The sequence below is a fragment of the Mesoplodon mirus genome (genome assembly GCF_964341445.2).
Source record: "Mesoplodon mirus genome assembly, chromosome: 1".
NCBI classification, from domain to species: domain Eukaryota; kingdom Metazoa; phylum Chordata; class Mammalia; order Artiodactyla; family Ziphiidae; genus Mesoplodon; species Mesoplodon mirus.
Window position 1 is genome coordinate 228,218,148 of NC_138976.1, and position 22,091 is coordinate 228,240,238.

The following is a 22,091-nucleotide window of genomic DNA, read 5'->3' on the forward strand; positions in this document are numbered from 1 at the left end:
TTACAATTTTCAGTGCTAGTTGTACAGCTTCAGAATCCTCTTGATGAAATCACAGGGATACCAGAGGCCCCTAAAGACAGTGCGTTTGTCCTCTGTCGAGGTCTAGGGACTCTTCCCACCACTGTGCTGCAACTATTCTATGTGTACAGTTTTAAAGGAAACAATTACTTGTTTAATATTTTTTTAATAACCTATAAAGCACAGATACTAATTCTGTACTCAAAATTCTTTGAGATAGATTTAGAAGTCATCTAGTTCAATTCCAGCATTTTATAGCAAAAACAATAATAGCCTAAATTTAATAAGTGCTTACTTTGTACCCACTGAAGTTCTAATTGCTTTATATGCAGAAACCCAATTTCCCAACATGTATGGGACAAGTGAGATAAATAGCTTGTTCACGGTGACAACATCAGTAAAGGTAAAGCCACGATTCACACCTACAGTGATGCCCAAATCACCTACTTAGCCGCCCACTCTTATGGCAGTTCCAGGGGGGATGAAGCCCAGCATTCATGTGAGGCACTGTGGCAGCTTTCTCACTGGGCACTTTAGATTTCAGCTCCCTTGCAAATATTCCCTGATCCTAAAAAGGACAGTGGCTGAAGGAATTTGAAAAGACGATTTGCTATATCTGTTACTAGTGATGCCCTGTAATTGACATCTCTCACCAGAAAAGCCTTCACCAGACTGAATCATCAGAAGCTCTCAACCTACAGTGCTAAGGGATTTGAATTTACCATAAAATATTAACTAGTCTGTAGTAAAGACTAAGAGTTTTCCCTAAAATTACCAAAATAGATAACCCTTTTGAATTCTGAAAGAGGCTAAAAACACATTTTAGAGATATTAAGTGGCCAGCATTCCTAAAACTTGAAACATATGTTTGACATGAGACATTCATTTGCTGAATTATTTTACACACTATCCTTAATCAACAGGTGTCAAAACATGAAACCACAGAGTACGTTCATTCCTTTCAATTACAAGGAGAGAGAGAGGAAGAAAATTAGGAATCAAGCTGGAGATACTGAATGCAAATTTCTATTCAGGGCTTGAAAGTAATTGCCTCTGGCCTGCAGAAGAGTTCAGTCTTTGATACCTGGATTTGAGCTGAATAATTACACATAGTAGATTTGCCTTTGGGATGACAGTCTGACATGAAGGAACTACATCTTAATTGAAAGTACCCATTGCTATTCTCTTTCAAGTTCTACCAACTAGTAATATCTTACAATTTTTACCAAGAGCAGTGTACTCACTGACAGTTCTGAAATAGGTTATACAGTCAAGTGCAATAGTATTTTGATTTTAGTCCCCTCCTTTGCCGAAGTGGTGTCTACTTTGTGGTTCCCCTGTACTTGATGATTCAGTTTTAGGAATCAATCATCAGTTCCCTGATCCCTAGTAAGTGTCGCCTTATTAGACTTGGCAATAAAGCTGCTCATTTAGGAGAAGAAAGTCATCTGCACCCTAGAAATTAAAAGAATCGGCATTGGCTCCTTTGATTTTTTGACTAACTATACAGTTTTGAGTAACTAAACTGTGTACTTTTGAAATGTGTCATATCTCTGCAGATGAATATGTAGTTCCCAGGATACCATTCGGCTAAAATCAAGGTAGTCATCATAAAGTGTACCTTATGTATTAGTACCACTTGCCAGTTATGAGAAATTGTTCCTGCAGGAAGAAATTATACACCTAAGAATACATCACTGATGAGCTTATAGCTTTTAGTATCTCCTATTAAGCTGACTGTCCGCTATGTAGAGGCTACAGATATTTAAATGAAGATCTGGTTTATATTCCCTTTGAATCTTTGTCCATCAGAATGACCTCTCCTTTTGACTCATAAATCCTTTTGCAGTGAGGGACCTATGGGAATTTATAAGACAACCATGTCGCCCATGGTCTTAGGTAAGTTGTCAGGACTGCCAAGCCATTTGGGTCTCTTCAGGGCTTCCTATTGATGTATAGGGTAAAGGAAAATGCAAAGATTACGGCCAGCAAAAATATGTCCAGAGATTCCCAGGAGCTTATGGTACAACCAAGAGTCATCTTACTAGGGCATCTTGGGCTCAGCCCAGCTTCTATTTCCATGGAGACACCTCCACTCGTGTATGTTTCACCTTTCGTAGAGAAGCGTGACAAAGTGGTTTAGTAGGTGAGCACACACGTGGGCTGCTTGGTGCCATGCGATCCGGGGTAACCCCAGATGATTACAAGAGTGGCCTAGGAAAGCCATCTGCTGCACCTGGGAGCCAAGGGACAGTTTGGCCCATTCGGTCTCAGGAGATATTATATTACGGTCGCTCCTGGGGGTGGGGAGGAAGCCCCAGGTCTAAGAGAATCTGAGCTTGGATGTCATACCCACCTGGGGATGATGTCTGACTGAAATATAACAAACCTGTACTGACCCCTAGTGCTTCATGTTACTATGGGTATTACTACGAGTATTACTATTATCCAGAAGTATTACTTAAAAAGCACTGAGGCAATTACTTTAAAAATTTTCCAAAGATCAAAAACAAGTGCACTGAACTTTGGAACCTGAAATGTGCCTTTTTATAGATACAGACACTATATTTATCTGACTCCAGTCTTGGGAAGTTATTTCCTTCATCATTTCATGAAGACTATTCACGGTTAAAAGGTAAATTTTGTAATTTCTCCAAGCACATGGCAATCGTTTAGGCCTTCAAGCACGAACTTATTTGAAGCGGTCATGGATTATCCTGCTATCTCCTCTCTATAGTGAGCGACGTGTTTTTCCTAACCTTTCAGTTTAGAGAGATTTTTTTTTTTGAAAGTGAAAAAAAATAGTGAAGTTGTGTCTTGTGGTTTCTGAAATCTAGGGTCACATCAATCCTTTCTAAGGTCCCCAGGCCTGAAGTGGCAGAGCTGAGACTTGGATTCAAGACTCTGTTTCTAACACATAGGTTGTTAACTGCTCGCAATATTTGTATCGTTCCATACTTTTATGACAGTACTGTAAAATAAACAAATATCTTCTTTTCTTCATAGAGCCTTTATTTTCTAAGAAGCAGTGCTTAAACTGAGCAAAACTAGAGGGAAAAAAAATGTACCCAACCTGAAAAAAATCAATTGCTTAAATTTTACTTTAAACCCTAAGTGTATCTCCATTAGGTTGGAGGTGGCCTTAATTTATCGTGCAGAAATATGCAAAACTCAAAATTATAAGTTACGGAGCTTAAGTTTATTCAAGACGTAAAAATAAGCTTCCCTTGTCACTGTCCCCCTACAATGTTGGGGTCATTGTTTTCTGAGCTATGAGGCACCTACTAGTTTTCCAAGTGGCTTGTAAACATAAATATATTCCACTTAGAGTTTTAGTAGATAAGACCAAAAAAAAAAAAAAAAAAGGGAAAATCAACGCTGTGTATCTAATGAGTATCCCATGTTCACCCCTTCCCCCCCAGCCCAGCTGCTCTGTCCCAGAAAGACTCTCATTTTCTGGGGACATTTTACACCAGAGTGGCCCCGGCAGTCTCAGAAGTGTCTTGGTTTCTGTGAAGTGAGGCTGCCTAAATCTGGAACAATACATCCAGAGTAAAGACAGACTCAGATGATCTACAAGGGGACAGCCTAAAATCCATTCACTTACCCCAATAAATTCTACTTTGAATCAGCCTGGGAAGCCACATGAAACATGTCTAACTATGTTTTATGACCTATTTCATTACTTTGTGAGCCTTTCAGAATGTTAGAAACACGCTTTTCTTCAGGAGGAAAGCCCTGATTGCCCCCCTGCGGGGCTAAAAGGCCATTTGGACACTGGAATTTGTGTGTTTTTCTCATGAATTCTTCATTCTACTATGTGTGTGTACACAGTGAAATGATGGTTTCTATTACAATCCTGCTCCTAAGGCGAGAAAATGGGTAATAAATTAGCTTCAATTATCTAGAGTGTCTATGTAACTGTAGTACAGTTTTATCAAATTAAAGATACTTATCAGAGTGGTTCTAGTTTCTCAGAATTAGCTGTCTGAGAAAACTACAGAGGAGAGGAACCCTGCATGCCTAAGCAGAAAAACCATCCATTTGAGGTTAATCTAGCATTTATCTCAGCATATAAAGTTGACCTAGTGTGTGACCTAGGATGTCACCTCCCTGAGTCTCCATTTATTCATCTATAAAAGGGTACAAATGTACCAGGTCACCTGCAATTTCCTTCATCTCAAAGATCTTACCAGTCTAATGTGGAATTGTTCCTCAGTTGACATAAAAGACAATTCTTATTAGGAGAATTTTGTTAAAATGTGTTTTATCCATACAGATGCACTTGATGTTTAAAACTTGTCAGCTTATCAAAAACCCTGACTGATAAGAGACTGATCATGTTCTAAGGAGGTGTTATGATTCAAGATAAAGGAGGAAATATTTGTGTTTTTTTTTCATTGTGTCAACGCAGTGATTCTTTAAAAAATTAAGAGCAGGTGGATCTTTAGGCATCAAAAAAGGAGTGTTTGAAATACAAAACATTTTATTATTAAAGCTCACCAGCTGAGGTTTGCTGACAAGAGAAATAATCATACAACATAACCTTTTATTTCATCGGAGGAAGTCATGCCTACCCAAGTTCTGAAGCCCAAGATCCACAAAATGGTTTCATATGAGTGACAATCCTACTCAAAACAGCTGTCTGTGAGGAAAATAAATGGGATTTAATCTGCCATAAAATGAACTGCACAATTTATTTTTCTTGAGGAAGTCATGCCTTGTGACATTGGGGAGCTGTAACGGTTTTGCTTTGAAAAGAAGCATCCCTTTCTCTGCCAAACCTATATGAATTCATCCATGTGGAGTTTTCATCCATCAAAAGCAACTGGAAAGCCAGATCGGCTTACCCACCACCTGAGGATGGGAGCTGCTCTTCCCTATCTTTAAAAGGACTGATTTAAAACATGAGCCCTAAATAAGTATTCAATCCAGAGAGAGGTTTTAAGATGGTTGGTTATTAAGGTTGAACTATATGAAATGATCAGCCAGCCATTAATGTTCTACAAAAAACGACAATTTCATCTGCCTCAAGCTAATATTTAAAGAGAATAAAACTGTAAAATAGCAAAATGCTAGTTAAAAAAATGACAATTAGATGAGATTTATCATTTCTTCAAAATGAAAGTATTTTTAAAAAACTTAAAAGCAACTACTAGAGGAAATATAAATACTTACAACCCCTAAATTGACAAAATTTCCTGTGTGGGCATTTTTAAAGACCTCACAGGAATTAACAGTATTTTAAATTTATCTCATTCATTCAAGTACACAAAATATTTTTTAAATGATAAAGAAAAAGAAAGCAGTAACAAAATTTTTCAACTGTGAAATATGCTTTAATATTATATATGATACCTAACTACAGCCCAACTAGACAACAGAACTTAAGTGTGCCTCTTCATTCTATTACACATTTTCCAAGATACTTATTTTTGTGTTCAAAATTCATCTAGAACTGGTCCATTCCAACACTCTAGTCTCAAATTCTACATTAGAACATTTTAAAAACAGTTTTTAACACCACATAAAAATGTCTATTTGTGTGGACGTTTCAGCACATGTATCTTTATTCAATCAAATATAAATTTTACTGAAACTGAACTGAAACAAATAAATTTCATCAAATTTGATATATTAGGACTTTATTGAGAAGACAGAGGATATAATCCCCAAAATTCTGAACCTTCCAGCGCCAATCTTATAGAGGCTAATTCATAAAACAATTCATCAAGAAAAACATATACCTTTATAGTATCTCAAGACCTTTTATCCTAATCTGCAAAAAAAGGATCTACTTAAAATAGGCTGTTTCTACCAGAATAAAGAAAGCATTCCAGTTGTAATCATGAGGATCATGACCCTCCCGATTGTGTGTAACCCTCAGGAACAATCCTGAAAACTGCAGGGATTATTCACCTTTGCTCTACAGAAGGAAAAAGGAGAAAGCAAAATGCTGGTCTACACATTATGGCAAATATCAGGCTCAGCAAGGACGCATAACTCCTTATTTTGTCAGATACGGTCCTGTGTTTACACAGACATTTACAACACGTGAGACTGGAGTTTTCGTTTAAAAGTAAGAGGGAGAGAAATCCCAGGAGTGCTTTGCCTTCTGAGACAGCTTCTATTCAAAGCATATTCTGCCACTGATGAGTAGGACTCATATTTTACAAATATATAAAGACATTTTTATGAGTTGATTTTGTGTTTTGGAACTTGCAGAAGGTACGCTTTATAAATTGTCTTCCTTATTTTCCTCTGACTTTGAGAACATATAACTGTTCTACGTTCATATTTACGACTCTATGCCCTGGACTCCCTTCGGCAGCAGACACAAAAATAATTGCTAAAACAGACCAGTTTTATTAAAACTGTACATTTCATCCTTATGTGGCATGATATGCAAATTTATCATCAGAAATCGATGAGCTTTCTTTCACTTCTATAGCAGGTGATGATGAATTTCTAATAGAAAAGTGTACAGTTGAATTTTATAATATTTTCTTAGTTCTTGTTACTTATTAGCATTTAATACTGTATTTTGATTTTAAAATGCAATTATCCTTACAACTTGAAATCTGAATAATAAATCTAAACAATTCCAAGATTCACTTAGAGTGACCGGCGCTCAATAAATCTGAGACATAAAAGTGGCTTGTCTTACAGTCTAGGGGCCTGACGGAAAACCAGCACAAAGGCATTTTTGTTGACTGTCACCTCTAAATCCTTATATGCACTTTAGTGTTAGTATTTTATCATTTAAGATAGAAATGCACTACCATTCTTCATCTATTTTACAACCTTCTTTTCACACCAATAATACCTTCCAGCTTTGAATAGTTGTAAAACTTGTGCTAACTGATTTGTCTGGTTATGGGAACTTTCCTTAATGGTATACTTGGAGACTATTTGAGTAAAGTAGAACCTGGAATTCAAGACTCATCATTACCACTTGTGAAATGACTTAAAATATTCTCAGTATTTTTAAGATTTATAAACACATTTAACTATGTGAAGAGTCTAAGATTTTGATGGTAATATGGACCTTTAAAGAAATTGTGTGTGTGTATGTATACACATACATGTGATCTCTGAATTTGGCATGAAAATTATTGAATGATTTCAAAGCCAATTAGATCTACAAAATATTGGAAGGCACATTTGTATAACAAAGAAGTAAAATTGGCAAGGGAGGAGTAACAGCAGTAACCTGAAATTCAACATAAAATGCTACAAAATGAGTTCAGGAGAAGGCATAGTAAATGTCTACAAACTTGTGAAAATGCCAACATTTATCAAAGAAATGTTATCACAAATGTCACATAAAATAATGTAGAGGTAATACTATCAAATTCCCAGCCCAACTTTCCCCTTGCAGATTTATAAATCCAATATCAATTAAATGCTGAATAATAAGAATAGAAAAATGTATGTCAAAATAATATGGATAAGACACAGGAGATTTTTGAAATTAAGCTATTTATGCATTTATATTACTCACTGAAGCTCCAACCCCAATTCTAAGACACATGACAATTATTCTGAAACCTTGATTTGCATAAAAATTACACATAGATTTTGCTGAAGTGAAGAATCTGATCTATCTGGATGGAGCCTGACAGTCTGCATGACTGATAAGCCTCAGTGTGATGCTGATGTTGCTGATCCACGGACCACACTTTGAGTAGCAAGGATCTATGCTCTCTGAGGAAGAGTAAACTGGATTTCTTTAAAGTGGCTGATCTTGCTAGATCGGAAGGATAGTTTTAAGTTTGTGATTTTCCCTCTAACTAGAACATGGAGAATAATAGGTCTTTGTGAAACTCTAACACTCAGCTACCTACTTTTCCTGCTGAGGAAGTTTGAAACAAGCAGGGCGAGAGTGAGTTAGTGTGCATGTGTGTGTGTAAGTGCACACACATCCAGGGCACAACAGTACCCTCACACCTGCATTAAGGGAATTGTATCAGCAACTCTCCTGTGAGTTCCCTCGGTTTAAACTTGAATTCCTCTAAGCACACAAACTGTAGAGAACTGTCAGGTTCAAATCGGCCCTGTCTCTGAGGCTAAGCCCCAGCTTAGTTCACACGTTTCAACATTTTCTGTGTGGATGCCGTGAAGGTTGCCTGGAATTTGGAGATAAGCCCAGGATTAGTCCTGCTTTAAAGTCATCATGAAGGCTTGTTAGAAGCCTCAAGTTAAGTTGTTAAATGTATTACTGAGAGCTTACTGGAAAAAAAAATATATATTCACTAACTTTGGTAAGCGTCAGATAGCAAAAACATGGTGTTGGTTTTGAAATTTTACCTGTAGGCCTGCACCTCCCTGTTTTTATAGACAGTAGGCTTATGTTAGGAGGCTAAAACAACACTCTGTCTACCAAGCTCATTTCAGGAAGAATATCTAAACTGAGAAGTGCTGGGATGTTCATTTTTTAAAAGCATTTTGATAACTGGGTCAACTGGGTAAACTCAAGCTGATTTTTAGAAAGCACTTTGCAGTGATTTTATAATTCAAGAATACTTTAGTATTTTTTTCTCTATTGCTATGAAACCAATTCTACAGAATTCACCAATCATAGAATGATTACATTTTTGGGGACTATGAATTCCAAGCGATATTACACTTGTGCTATTAACATGGCTGACGTGTTGGCTTTCCCTTTTTTTTTTTCATGTGTAGCTATTCTACTGACCTGGAAGACATACAATATAAAGCAGTAATGTTTGATTAAGTCTTGTCAAAATTTTATTGCCTTTAGCCAAAGGACATTAGAGAATATTCAGAAGAGCTATAGTGCAAAGGTGTTAAAATGCATACTGAACAGACTTGGAACTAGAATATATTTCTGAAAACAAATATGAAGTGTAACATTTCAGAAATAATTTCCTGAAGGAGGCCAAAAAAACCTCCTATATTTTCTTGTACTTTAAAATTTGTCTAGCCTACTTAACTTGACTTTTAAAGAACGGGTGGAAAATACTTCGATTTCTGGGTTGTCCAAAAGTAAAAAAAAAAAAAAAAAAAGCATAAAGTATAAATAGTGTTTAACAGCATGGCTATGCATCATATCTGACTAAAAAGCAGAGAAAACTTCTTTGTCTTAGAGGCCCTGGAAACAAGAGAAATATCTTCCTTCGCTTACAATAGGAAAAACAATTCTGAAAGGAATTTTTGATAAACATTAAGGTCACTGACATAATTTAGGGAGGTGACATGTTCTATTAACCCTCCTTTTGTTGAAACTCTAAAATTTCATTTTTCTTCAGTCTACCCGTATAAGTCTATGAAGGCATGACTTCTAAACAACTTCTGTTGCAACCGGGGTTGTGGGGGCAAGGTGGTAGGTGATAGGTAGATGGGTAGATGATGGATGGATGGATGAACACATAGAGGATTGACTGATTCAATTTTGTGAATAAGATTTCATTAAATTGAGAGGATCTCCTCACAAAAGTATGTAGAATATTGATGTGTTTCTGGACAGTATTTGGGGAGGAGGGGTCAGAAGTTGAGAGCAGGTGCTCTCCTGTGGAGCACAGTTCCTTCAGCCATCAAAGTAGGTCTTCATCACAACCTCCTGGGAGGAGGTACTTAGAAAACTAATGAGCTACTTATCCCCATTTTAATAAGGAATTTGAGACAGCGCAAGGTTAATTTACCCAAAGTCACACAGTTCATAGTTGGTATCAAGATTCCAACCTATGTTTACCATGTTGATTTCCTAGATTTCTCACAATTCAGAAAGCAGGAGTGATGCTTTTAGGTTCACCTAAACCCTAATATTTTATCAGAAGAGATTCTGTAATCTGAAACAAAAAATTGAAAGAAGGGCTTCTCTTATTCCATGCACCTTTAGAATTATGGTATATTCTAAAAGATTTGTGGAAGTATTTTTATCACGTCTTTCAACGTTTAGTCTTACACTATGGTCAGGCTAGTAAAATGAAAAGCAATATTCAAAAAGCTTTCCCGTTTGAAAGTTTAATGCTCATAAAATACTACTTTCAACTTGATAGTTCACAGGAATACAGTAACTAAAGGAAAGATTTACAAAAGCATTAAAATAATGATTGTCCTTAAAAATGTCCCGCAGGAAAGTCAAAATCACCATTACTCTACCAACCAATCCTTTTTGTGTAGCTTCATGTCACTAACAGCAATGACATGGACCATCCAGAACACACTTCCTTCCTGGGTAACATTCTAAGCAGAAGGGACAGTCTATCAAAGTCGCTACTATACAGAGATGACAATGATTTAAACCCAAGACAAAAGTAGATGCCACTATTTTCTCCCTCTTTAAAGACTTTCAGCTGAAAAATACCTTTGAGAAATATCCAGCAAAAACTCTACAAACCACAGTGTACTGCTACCAAGTGTTTCCTACTTTATTACCCCCAGGTCAAAATTCTGCTGTAGGAAATAGTTTATTTACCAAGACAAAGTTAATTATGTAGAAAATTGTCCACAGATACACTGTCCTTTTTCTCTTGGTACCAGTCAACCAAAAAATGCCATTTATTTGGTGATGTGTGGCCCCAGATCTTTATCCCCTTTTTCATTCTTTTATTTAAAAGCAAAGTTTTAGCTTTAACACATGAAATGCCTATTTTTAGCCTGAGGTGGTAATGACTGCTTTGAAATAAGCAGCCTCAATTAGAATAAAAAAGAAATCAATGTGTTATTTAAATTAATTTTAAGTAATACATTTAATTTAGGTACTTATTAGATACTGATTTAGATACTTACTGAACACACAACTATATAAGCAATGCAAGGCAAAAACTACTATGAAATCAACCTAAATTACTAAGTTTGTAGTTTACTATTTTAATAGAACAATAGACAACCTTTTTTTTTTGGCCTACGAACTTCAACACATATGAATTATCGGCAAACCCTGAATCAGTTTTTGAAGTGAATCATTGCAGACAAAAATGCTAAAGGAACCTCAAAGCTAACACACCAAGCAGTTTTACTTCTATAGAATTTTTAAGTACTACGAAGAAAATGTTTCTGTTCACATGAAATTTCCAAAACTTCAATTAATCCATAGGATCTCAAGATGCATGTTCTTGAAGGCATAAGAATAACACGCAAACTCATTTCCTGCCACTCTTCCTTACACACATACAGTACAGCTAAACAGAGCTCCTTCATGCAATGAAACAGAAGGTAGATGAATATCTTTAGAAAAGGTTTCCGCCTCTCTGCTCACACCAGCCAAGAAGAATTTTACTTTCCCCTATTTAGAGTGAATATGATTTATCAAGTCCTAATCTCAAGAAACTTTCTATAATCTTATTCCCCTGACCTATAAACCAAATTGTGTTCATGAGAATAGTAAACAAAGAAACAAAAAGAGTAGAACTGTGTCAAATTTTCTAACACACCACATTCCAGGCCTTTCTGCTGTTGTTATTGTTCAGATATGATAAAATAGCTAAAATTGCCAAGTAAAAATATTTATTTGCATTACTTATAATTTCCAGTATTTATGAAGTAACACAAGCACAGCCTGGAGAATGTATCACACTGGTAAATAACAGAGCAGATCCTTTTCAGAAAGGGGAACAGATTTTCTGGTTCTACTGGAATATTTCACCATTCATATGTACTTACCATAACATATTTTACAATGTTTGTCCTGAAGCTGAAGGTAGAATTTGAGGTATTCTGCCAATACCTCTCTAATTACAACAGAAACGTAATACAAATTCCTTATAGGTCCCCAAATGACGCCAATAACTTTTCATTCAATTCCTTTCGCATTCTGGTCAACATTTTATGAAATCACAGCATCACAGCATAGACAAAACTTTATCATCTCCTTTCAGATAGAATTAGAAAGAAACCATCACAATGATCGTCTGCCTTATTTTAAAAGCCCGTAATGATTATGTAGGTGATAAGAGAATCACATAAAATAGTATTAACAGTATCTTACCTCTATCACTGAAGTCATCGACCAGGATGATTTCTGCAATCAGGCTTTCTGGGGTTCGGTTGATGATGCTGTGGATGGTCCGGAGGAGTGAAGTCCAGCCTTCGTTATGGAATGGGATAATGATGCTGGTGTTTGGTAGCCTTTCCAGGTACATCTTGTGCTTACAGCTGGAGATGAGAGAGGAAGGAAAGACCATGTCCGATACAAGACTGTAGTATGTCTTATACTGCCACTGACTCATTGTGTTATCAGACAACTGTGAAAATTAGACTTTGCCTAGTACTTTCCCAACCAAAGCTTCTACATCATCGTACTTACTCTACCCACTCCTGGAATTCATTAATGATCTCCTTTCACACTCGCTCTTAATGACATAATTATTTATCCTCTCTTATACCAGTGGCTTGAAAACAAGGTAGGAAGTACACTTGTGCTTCTTGAAATGTTGTGCTCTTGTTAATATGTTCTCTAATAGTAATAAGGATAAATTATATGTATTAACATCATTTCCACTGAGCACACAGCTAACGTTAAACTTTCCGGGAAAGTTTGGAAATTTAACTTCTGTAATATTTATGCCCAATTAATCAGTTTTGGTTGTGGTCTGTTTCCACAGCTGGGCAGTATTTAAGGCTCTAGGGGAGAAAAGAGTCTTAAAGTGAACTAAATGAAGATTGAATCTTAAATAATCACACACTGATGCAACTGCATGGTAAGAGTACATTAAGACCCAAATCATGACACTATCACATTCCTAATGAACACTATACAGAGAAATCTCATGTTGCTGTTTTCACTGTAAAACAATCTGAGATGCCAAACAGGAAGTAGGTTTTAAATTTTGGCATAGTTTAAAGCAATTTAGCATACGTCATGGCTATTCTTTCAATATTCGTGATTTATTTAAGTAATTTATAAGCCACATCAGGGCAGAAAGCTGGTCTCAAATCTGATTTAATTCTTAGTTCAGCACTGGTCATAGTTGCCCAAGCTTTATTAAAGATAATGAATTAATTTAAGTTTGTGAAATCTTTAAGTTATTTCAAAACTAAAATAGGATAAAATTTCAATCAATTACCAAATTTAGTGATTTTTCTGGTATGGATAACATGAAAACAAACAAACAAACAAAAAGAGAGTCGAAATCTGGAAAGAAACGCAGTTTCTGTTTAAATACAGGAACATCTATTATTTCATCCTTTGCCAAGACACTGTTTAGTCCAGATATTACAGTGTGAATTTGAAGTATGCATAGATTCTACCAAGATGTATAGAAATGTACCAGCATATTCCAAACATTACTTAAAATATGGTTTTTTAGTCAGTTATCTCAACACTTCATTTTACTATGACCTCAATAGGATATCTTAAATATCACGTGGATATAAAACAAAGAGATCTTGCCTTGCAGCTTCAGATAATAGAATAAAATGTAATTAAAGCAAAAAAATTTAACTATCGTGGAAGATAAAATAAAATGAAATAATTTAGACAAATAATTTAAATATAAAATATAGGCATTTCTTTTTTATCTTGTCCTTTTATTATCAATTATTTAATCTAAATTTTAAAATTTGTAATAATATTTATCAAACAAGAGATTTAGAGGTTTTCAAGTACAATGAAAAGCATCGGAAAAGACCCTCAAAAGGATACCATGAAACGTGCATGAAAATACTAGAAAAAAACATGAAGTTCCTTGTAGGATAACATAAAATAATTTTACAAAGCAATATATGAAACAGATCTGTCAGTGAGTTCCAAGAGAGTGTAGTGAGATGGATGCTTTCACATCTAATGCACAAATCTGGAAAAGAGTGCTAAATTAATTCAGCACATCTCATTGTAATTAAGTAGAGCCATCCATCCTTGTCAACAAAGACAAGAGCCCAAGACAAATGTGCTTTCCTGTATCAATACTCAGGATAATACAAAACACCATACCTAACAATGCTCTGGGAATGTAACTGATATCCCCAAGAAGGCAAATTAGTTTTTAAACTTTAAGAAGAGGCACTGTACATATCGCTTGCTTATTAATTAAATAGGAATTGCATTCAGAGTAATACATGATAAGCAATCAATAGGCTTAGGGCTTTAAAGAGATGTTTAACAGCTATCTACAATCCATTCAGAAAAAAGGGCAGACATAAGAGAATGCAAGACTAATCATGTGCAAAAAGGGCTTTCCCTCATAAAAATGTTTTCAGTAATTTCTGTGTTAGCTCAAATTATTACCACACAGGGGAGGTGAAAATATCCTTCTATTCATTCATGCTCTCAAGTCCCAATGATTTGCTGAAGGTTTTCCCTAAGCAAGGAGGCAAAGTGGAGATAAAAGAATGAAAAAAATCCTACACTCCAACTTTAAGATGTTTACAGTACAAGAGGAGATAGAGAAGGGTAAAGAGACAGTTAAAACTTTAAAGGGGAACCAATATGTAGAAGTATAACAGGGTGCCATACAAGCATTTGAGAGAGGCCCCTGAACCAATTTGCAAAGTGCTACAGAAATGCAAGTGAGAGTTAAAAGTGGCCTGCAAAAGACCAGTTCGAGATATATTTAGGAAAAGAACTGATATGACTTATAACTGTCTGGGAGAAACAGTTAAGGAGGACTCCCATGTTTTGGACATGGGCAACTGATCTATGAAATACAGACCTACATCAGAGCACAGTGTGTAAGGGGCATTTGAAGGTTGCAAGGCTTGAGGGTAAACATGAGTTCAATTTTGACCACATTAACTTTGAGGTGTCAAAATGATACCTAGTTGAACATGAAACCAGCTCTTTTGCCCCTTTCCTGTTTGCCCATTTCTGTTCCCCTCTAACCTTGAAAGAATCTAATTATAGGAATGAGATCAGTAAGCAATTGAAGCCAACTCCTGACTTAATGCTCTCCTGAATGCACACCATGCCTTGTCTAACCTGGTGATTCTTCTCCTAGATGAAAAGAAGAATGAGGAATGAAGTAGTTAAAGAATCATGGGCTCTCTGCCTCTAACAATCCCCTTAGCAATCCTGCTGGCAGATCATGCAGGCAAGATGACATCTGAAGAGAGAGTCAGCCAGTCTGCACGCAATGGAGAATGATGCAGAACCCAACCTCCTGCCTTGATGATTCCCTGAGATTCTTCCCCCTTTTCTCCTGTAAAAACTGTCATGGCTGAGCAGAATCTTCAGAGCTGGTCTCTGGACACAAGTCCACCTTCTCCCCAGATTGCCAGCTTTTCTGATAAAAGCACCTTTCCCCTCTACTGACACTTGCCTCTCCAATGATTGGCTTTTGAGCAGCGAGCAGCTGAACCTGAGTTCGGTAACAGAGCAATTGTATATATGATATACACATTTATCTGTCTATGTATGTACCTATGTGTGTAAATCTATCTATCCATCTATCTATGTGTATATGTGTACTGCTTAGAAAAAGATCTGATTTACAGGAGGAACAGTGATAGGCTCTAGCACTGATGCCAGGGCACTGCCACTATCCCCATAGCACCACCATCCCAACACTTGCCAAGAGGATCCTCTGATAAGTACCAGCAGATAGCCAACTGAATGCACTCTCTCATCTCTGAAAAAGGGCAGATCAAAAGTTCTGGGGCAAATGAATGTCCCTAGCTTCAAGATGGTGGAGGAGTGAGACGTGAAGATCACCCTCCACCCCACAAATACATCAGAAATACATCTACACATGGAACAAGTCCTACAGAACACCTACTGAACGCTGGCAGAAGACCTCAGACCTCCCAAAAGGCAAGAAACCCCCCACGTACCTGGGTAGGGCAAAAGAAAAAAGAAAAAAAAACAGAGACAAAAGAATAGGGATGGGACCTGCACCAGTGGGAGGGAGCCGTGAAGGAGGAAAGGTGTCCACACACTAGGAAGCCCCTTCGCGGGCAGAGACTGCAGGTGGCGGACGTGGGAAGCTTCGGAGCTGCGGAGGAGAGCGCAGCCACAGGGTTGCGGAGGGCAAAGCAGAGAGATTCCCGCACAGAGGATCGGTGCCGACCGGCACTCACCAGCCCGAGAGGCTTGTCTGCTCACCCGCCAGGGCGGGCGGGGCTGGGAGCTGAGGCTCGGGTTTCGGTCGGAGCTCAGGGAGAGGACTGGGGTTGGCGGCGTGAACACAGCCTGAAGGGGGCTAGTGCGCCACGACTGGCCGGGAGGGAGTCCGGGAAAAGTCTGGAGCTGCCGAGGAGGCAGGAGACCACTGTTTCCTGGTGCATGAGGAGAGGGGATTCAGAGCGCAGCCTAAACGAGCTCCAGAGACGGGGGCGAGCCGCGGCTATCAGCACGGACCCCAGAGACGGGCATGAGACGCTAAGGCTGCTGCAGCCACCAAGAAGCCTGTGTGCGAGCGCAGGTCACTATCCACACCTCCCCTCCCGGGAGCCTGTGCAGCCCGCCACTGCCAGGGTCCCGGGATCCAGAGACAACTTCCCCGGGAGACGGCGCGCCTTGTGCTGACGCAACGTCACGCCGGCCTCCGCCGACGCACGCTCGCCCCGCCTCCGTGCCCCTCCCTCCCTCCGGCCTGAGTGAGCCGGAACCCCCGAATCAGCGGCTCCTTTAACCCCGTCCTGTCTGGGCGGGGAACAGATGCCCTCAGGAGACCTACAGGCAGAGGCAGGTCCAAACCCAAAGCTGAATCCCGGGAGCTGTGCGAACAAAGAAGAGAAAGGGGAATCTCTCCCAGCAGCCTCAGGAGCAGCGGATTAAATCTCCACAATCAACTGGATGTACCCTGCATCTGTGGAATACCTGAATAGACAACAAATCATCCCAAAATTGACGCGGTGGACTTAGTGTGATTTTGTCTGTATAGCTTTGCTCTTACCATTTATCCTAGGGTTCTGTCTGTCCACTTTTTTTTTTTCAGTATTGATTTTTAGCGCTTCTTATCATTGGTGGATCTGTTTTGTCGGTTTTGTTGCTCTCTTCTTTCTCTCTTTTTTAAATTGCTTTTAGTTTTTAATTTTTAATTTTTTTGTACTTTAATAACTTTCTTTTCCTTCCTTCCTTCCTTCCTTCCTCCCTCCCTTTTCTTCTGAGCTGTGAGGCTGAAAGGGTCTTGGTGCTCCGGCCGGGTGTCAGGCCTTTGCCTCTGAGGTGGGAGAGCTGAGATAAGGACATTGGTCCAACAGAGACGTCCTGGATCCATGTAATATCAAACAGCAAAAGCTCTCCCAGAGATCTCCATTTCAACACTAATACCCAGCTCCACTCAACAACCAGCAAGCTCCAGTGCTGGACACGCTATGCCAAACAACTAGTAAGATAGGAACACAACCCCACCCATTAGCGAAAAGCCCGCCTAAAATCATAATAAGGTCACAGACACCCCAAAACACACCACCGGACGCGGTCCTGCCCACCAGAAAGACAAGATCCAGCCTCATCCACCAGAACACAGGAACCAGTACCATCCACCAGGAAGCCTACACAACCCACTGAACAAACCTTAGTAACTGGGGGCAGACACCAAAAACAAAAGGAACTACGAACCTGCAGCCTGTGAAAAGGAGACCTCAAACACAGTTAGTTAAGCAAAATGAGAAGACAGAGAGACACACAGCAGATGAAGGAGCAAGATAAAAACCTACCAGACCAGAAGAATGAAGAGGAAATAGGCAGTCTACCTGAAAAAGAATTCAGAGTAATGATAGTAAAGGTGATCCAAAATCGTGGAAACAGAATGGAGAAAACACAAGAAACATTTAACAAGGGCTTAGAAGAACTAAAGGGCAAATAAACAATGATGAACAACACAATAAATGAAATTAAAAATTCTCTAGAAGGAATCAATAGCAGAATAACTGAGGCAGAAGAACGGATAAGTGACCTGGAAGATAAAATAGCGGAAATAACTACTGCAGAATACAATACAGAAAAAAGAATGAAAAGAATTGAGGACAATCTCAGAGAATTCTGGGACAACATTAACCGCACCAACATTCGAATTATAGGGGTCCGAGAAGAAGAAGAGAAAAAGAAAGGGATTGAGAAAATATTTGAAGAGATTATAGTTGAAAACTTCCCTAATATGGGAAACAAAAATAGTCAACCAACACCAGGAAGCACACAAAGTACCATACAGGATAAATCCAAGGAGAAACACACCAAGACACATATTAATGAAACTATCAAAAATTAAATATAAAGAAAAAATATTAAAAGCAGCAAGGGAAAAAAAACAAATAATACACAAGGGAAACCCCATAAGGTTAACAGCAGATCTTTCAGCAGAAACTCTGCAAGCCAGAAGGGAGTGGCAGGACATATTTAAAGTGATGAAAGGGAAAAACCTACAACCAAGATTACCCAGCAAGGATCTCATTCAGATGCAATGGAGAAATTAAAATATTTACAGAGAAGCAAAAGCTAAGAGAATTCGGCACCACCAAACCAGCTTTACAACAAACGCTAAAGGAACTTCTCTAGGCAGGAAACACAAAAGAAGGAAAAGACCTACAATAACAAACCCAAAACAATTAAGAAAATGGAAATAGGAACATACATATCCATAACTACCTTAAATGTAAATGGATTAAATGCTCCAACCAAAAGACATAGACTGGCTGAATGGATACAAAAACAAAAGCTGTATATATGCTGTCTACAAGAGACCCACTTCAGAACTAGGGACACCTACATACTGAAAGTGAGGGGATGGAAAAAGATATTCCATGCAAATGGAAATCTAAAGTAACCTGGAGTAGCAATTCTCATATCAGACAAAATAGACTTTAAAATAAAGACGATTACAAGAGACAAAGAAGGACACTACCTAATGTTCAAGGGATCAATCCAAGAAGATATAACAATTGTAAATATTTATGCACCCAACATAGGAGCACCTCAATACATATGGCAAATGTTAATGGCCATAAAAGAGGAAATCGACAGGAACACAATTACAGTAGGGGACTTTAACACCCCACTTTCACCAATGGACAGATCATCCAAAATGAAAATAAATAAGGAAACACAAGCTTTAAATGACACATTAAAGAAGATGGACTTAATTGATATTTATAGGACATTCGATCCAAAAACAACAGAATACATTTCTTCTCACGTGCTCGTGGAACATTCTCCAGGATAGATCATATCTTGGGTCACAAATCAAGCTTTAATAAATTTAAGAAAACTGAAATTGTATCAAGTATCTTTTCCAACCACAAAACTATGAGACTAGATATCAGTTACAGGAAAAAAACCTGTAAAAAATACAAACACATGGAGGCTAAATAATACACTACTAAATAACCAAGAGACCAGTGAAGAAATCAAAGAGGAAATAAAAAAATACCTAGAAACAAATGACAATGAAAACACTACGACCCAAAACCTATGGGATGCAGCAAAAGTAGTTCTATAAGGGAAGTTTATAGCAAGACAATCCTACCTCAAGAAACAAGAAACTCCTCAAATAAACAACATATCTTTATACCTAAAGCAATTATAGAAAGAAGAACAAAAAAACCCCAAAGTTAGCAGAAGGAAAGAAATCATAAAATCAGATCACAAATAAATGAAAAAGAAATGAAGGAAATATAGCAAAGATCAATAAAACTTAAAGCTGGTTCTTTGAGAAAGTAAACAAAATTGATAAACCATTCAACAGACTCATCAAGAAAAAAAGGGAGAAGACTCAAATCAACAGAATTAGGAATGAAAAAAGAGAAGTAACAACTGATACTGCAGAAATACAAAGGATCATGAGCGGTTACTACAAGCAACTATATGCCAATAAAACGGACAACCTGGAAGAAATGGAAAAATTCTTTGAAAAGCACAACCTTCCGAAACTGAACCAGGAAGAAATAGAAAATATGAACAGACCAATCACAAGCACTGAAATTGAGACTAAGATTTAAAATCTTCCAACAAACAAAAGCCCAGGACCAGATGGCTTCACAGGCGAATTCTATCAAACATTTAGAGAATAGTTAACACCCATCCTTCTCAAACTCTGCCAAAATATAGCAGAGGGAGGAACACTCCCAAACCCATTCTACTAGACTACCATCACCCTGACACCAAAACCAGACAAAGATGTCACAAAAAAAGAAAACTACAGGCCAATATTATTGATGAACATAGATGCAAAGATCCTCAACAAAATACTAGGAAACAGAATCCAGCAGCACATTAAAAGGATCATACACCATGATCAAGTGGGCTTTATCCCAGGAATGCAAGGATTCTTCAATATACACAAGTCAATCAATGCAAAACACCATATTAACAAACTGAAGGACAAAAACCATATGATCATCTCAATAGATGCAGAAAAAGCTTTCAACAAAATTCAACACTCATTTATGATAAAAACCCTCCAGAAAGTGGGCATAGAGGGAACTTACCTCAACATAAAAAAGGCCATATATGACAAAACCACAGCCAACATCGTTCTCAGTGGTTAAAAACTGAAACCATTCCCTCTAAGATCAGGAACAACACAAGGTTGTCCACTTTCACCAGTAGTATTCAACACAGCTTTGGAAGTTTTGGCCACAGCAATCAGAGAAGAAAAAGAAAAGGAATCCAAATTGCAAAAGAAGAAAAGCTGTCACTGTTTGCAGATGACATGGTACCACAGAGAGAGAATCCTAAAGATGGTACCAGAAAACTATTAGAGCTAATCAATGAATTTGGTAAAGTAGCAGGATACAAAATTAATGCACAGAAATCTCTTGTATTCCTATACACTAATGATAAAAAATCTGACAGAGAAATTAAGGAAACACTCCCATTTACCACTGCAACAAAAAGAATAAAATACCTAGGAATAAACCTACCTAAGGAGACAAAAGACCTGTAATGCAGACAACTGTAAGACAATGATGAAAGAAATTAAAGATGATACAAACAGACGGAGAGATATACCATGTTCTTGGATTGGAAGAATCAACATTGTGAAAATGACTCTACAACCCAAAGCAATCTACAGATTCGATGCAAACCCTATGAAACTACCAATAGCATTTTTCACAGAACTACAGCAAAAAACTTCACAATTTGTATGGAAACACAAAAGACCCCGAATAGCCAAAGCAATCTTGAGAGAGAAAAACGGAGCTGGAGGAATCAGGCTCCCGGACTTCAGACTATACTACAAATCTATAGTAATCAAGACAGTATGGTACTAGCACAAAAACAGAAATACAGATCAATGGAACAGGATAGAAAGCCCAGAGATAAACCCACAAACATATGGTGGTCACCTTATTTTTGATAAAAGAGGCAGGAATATACAATGGAGAAAAGACAGCCTCTTCAATAAGTGGTGCTGGGAAAACTGGACAGCTACGTGTATAAGAATGAAATTAGAAAACTCTCTAACACTATACACAAAAATAAACTCAAAATGGATTAAAGACTTAAATGTAAGGCCAGACACTACCAAACTCTTAGAGGAAAACATAGGCAGAACACTCTATGACATACATCACAGCAAGATCCTTTTTGACCCACCTCCTATACAAATGGAAATAAAAAGAAACATTAACAAATGGGACCTAATGAAACTTAAAAGCTTTTGCACAGCAAAGGAAACCATAAACAAGACAAAAAAACCTCAGAACAGGAGAATATATCTGCAAATGAAACAACTGACACAGGATTAATCTCCAAAAGTTACAAGCAGCTCATGTAGCTCAATATCAAAAAAACAAACAACCCAATCCAAAAATGGGCAGAAGACCTAAATAGACATTTCTCTAAAGAAGATATACAGATTGCCAACAAACACATGAAAGTATGCTCAACATCACTAATCATTAGAGAAGTGCAAATCAAAACTACAGTGAGGTATCACCTCACACCGGTCAGAATGGCCATCATCAAAAAATCTACAAAGAAGAGAACAAACGTATGGACACCAAGGTGGGGAAAGCAGCAGAGGGTTGTGGTGATGCTGTGATGAATTGGGAGACTGGGATTGACATATATACACTAGTATGTATAAAATGGGTAACTAATAAGAATCTGCTGTGTAAAAAAATAAAATTTAAAAAATAATTTAAAAAAAAGAAAAAATTCTATGGTGAACTTTAGGTTGAATTAGTTGTTCTTTTATCCATAAACTGAATTAACCAGAGCCTCATCC

At 37.7% G+C, this 22,091-nt stretch overlaps 1 protein-coding gene across 1 annotated transcript in view; it reads right to left on the reverse strand.

The window, feature by feature from the left end:
* Positions 1-22,091, reverse strand: part of GALNTL6 (polypeptide N-acetylgalactosaminyltransferase like 6) — a gene marked incomplete at both ends in the record, with an annotated part of 1,095,032 nt that overhangs the window by 613,956 nt on the left and 458,985 nt on the right. The window contains one exon of the mRNA XM_082625207.1: positions 11,972-12,138. Within this exon, the coding sequence (XP_082481333.1) occupies positions 11,972-12,138 (167 nt within the window). The remainder of the gene's footprint in view (positions 1-11,971; positions 12,139-22,091) is intronic.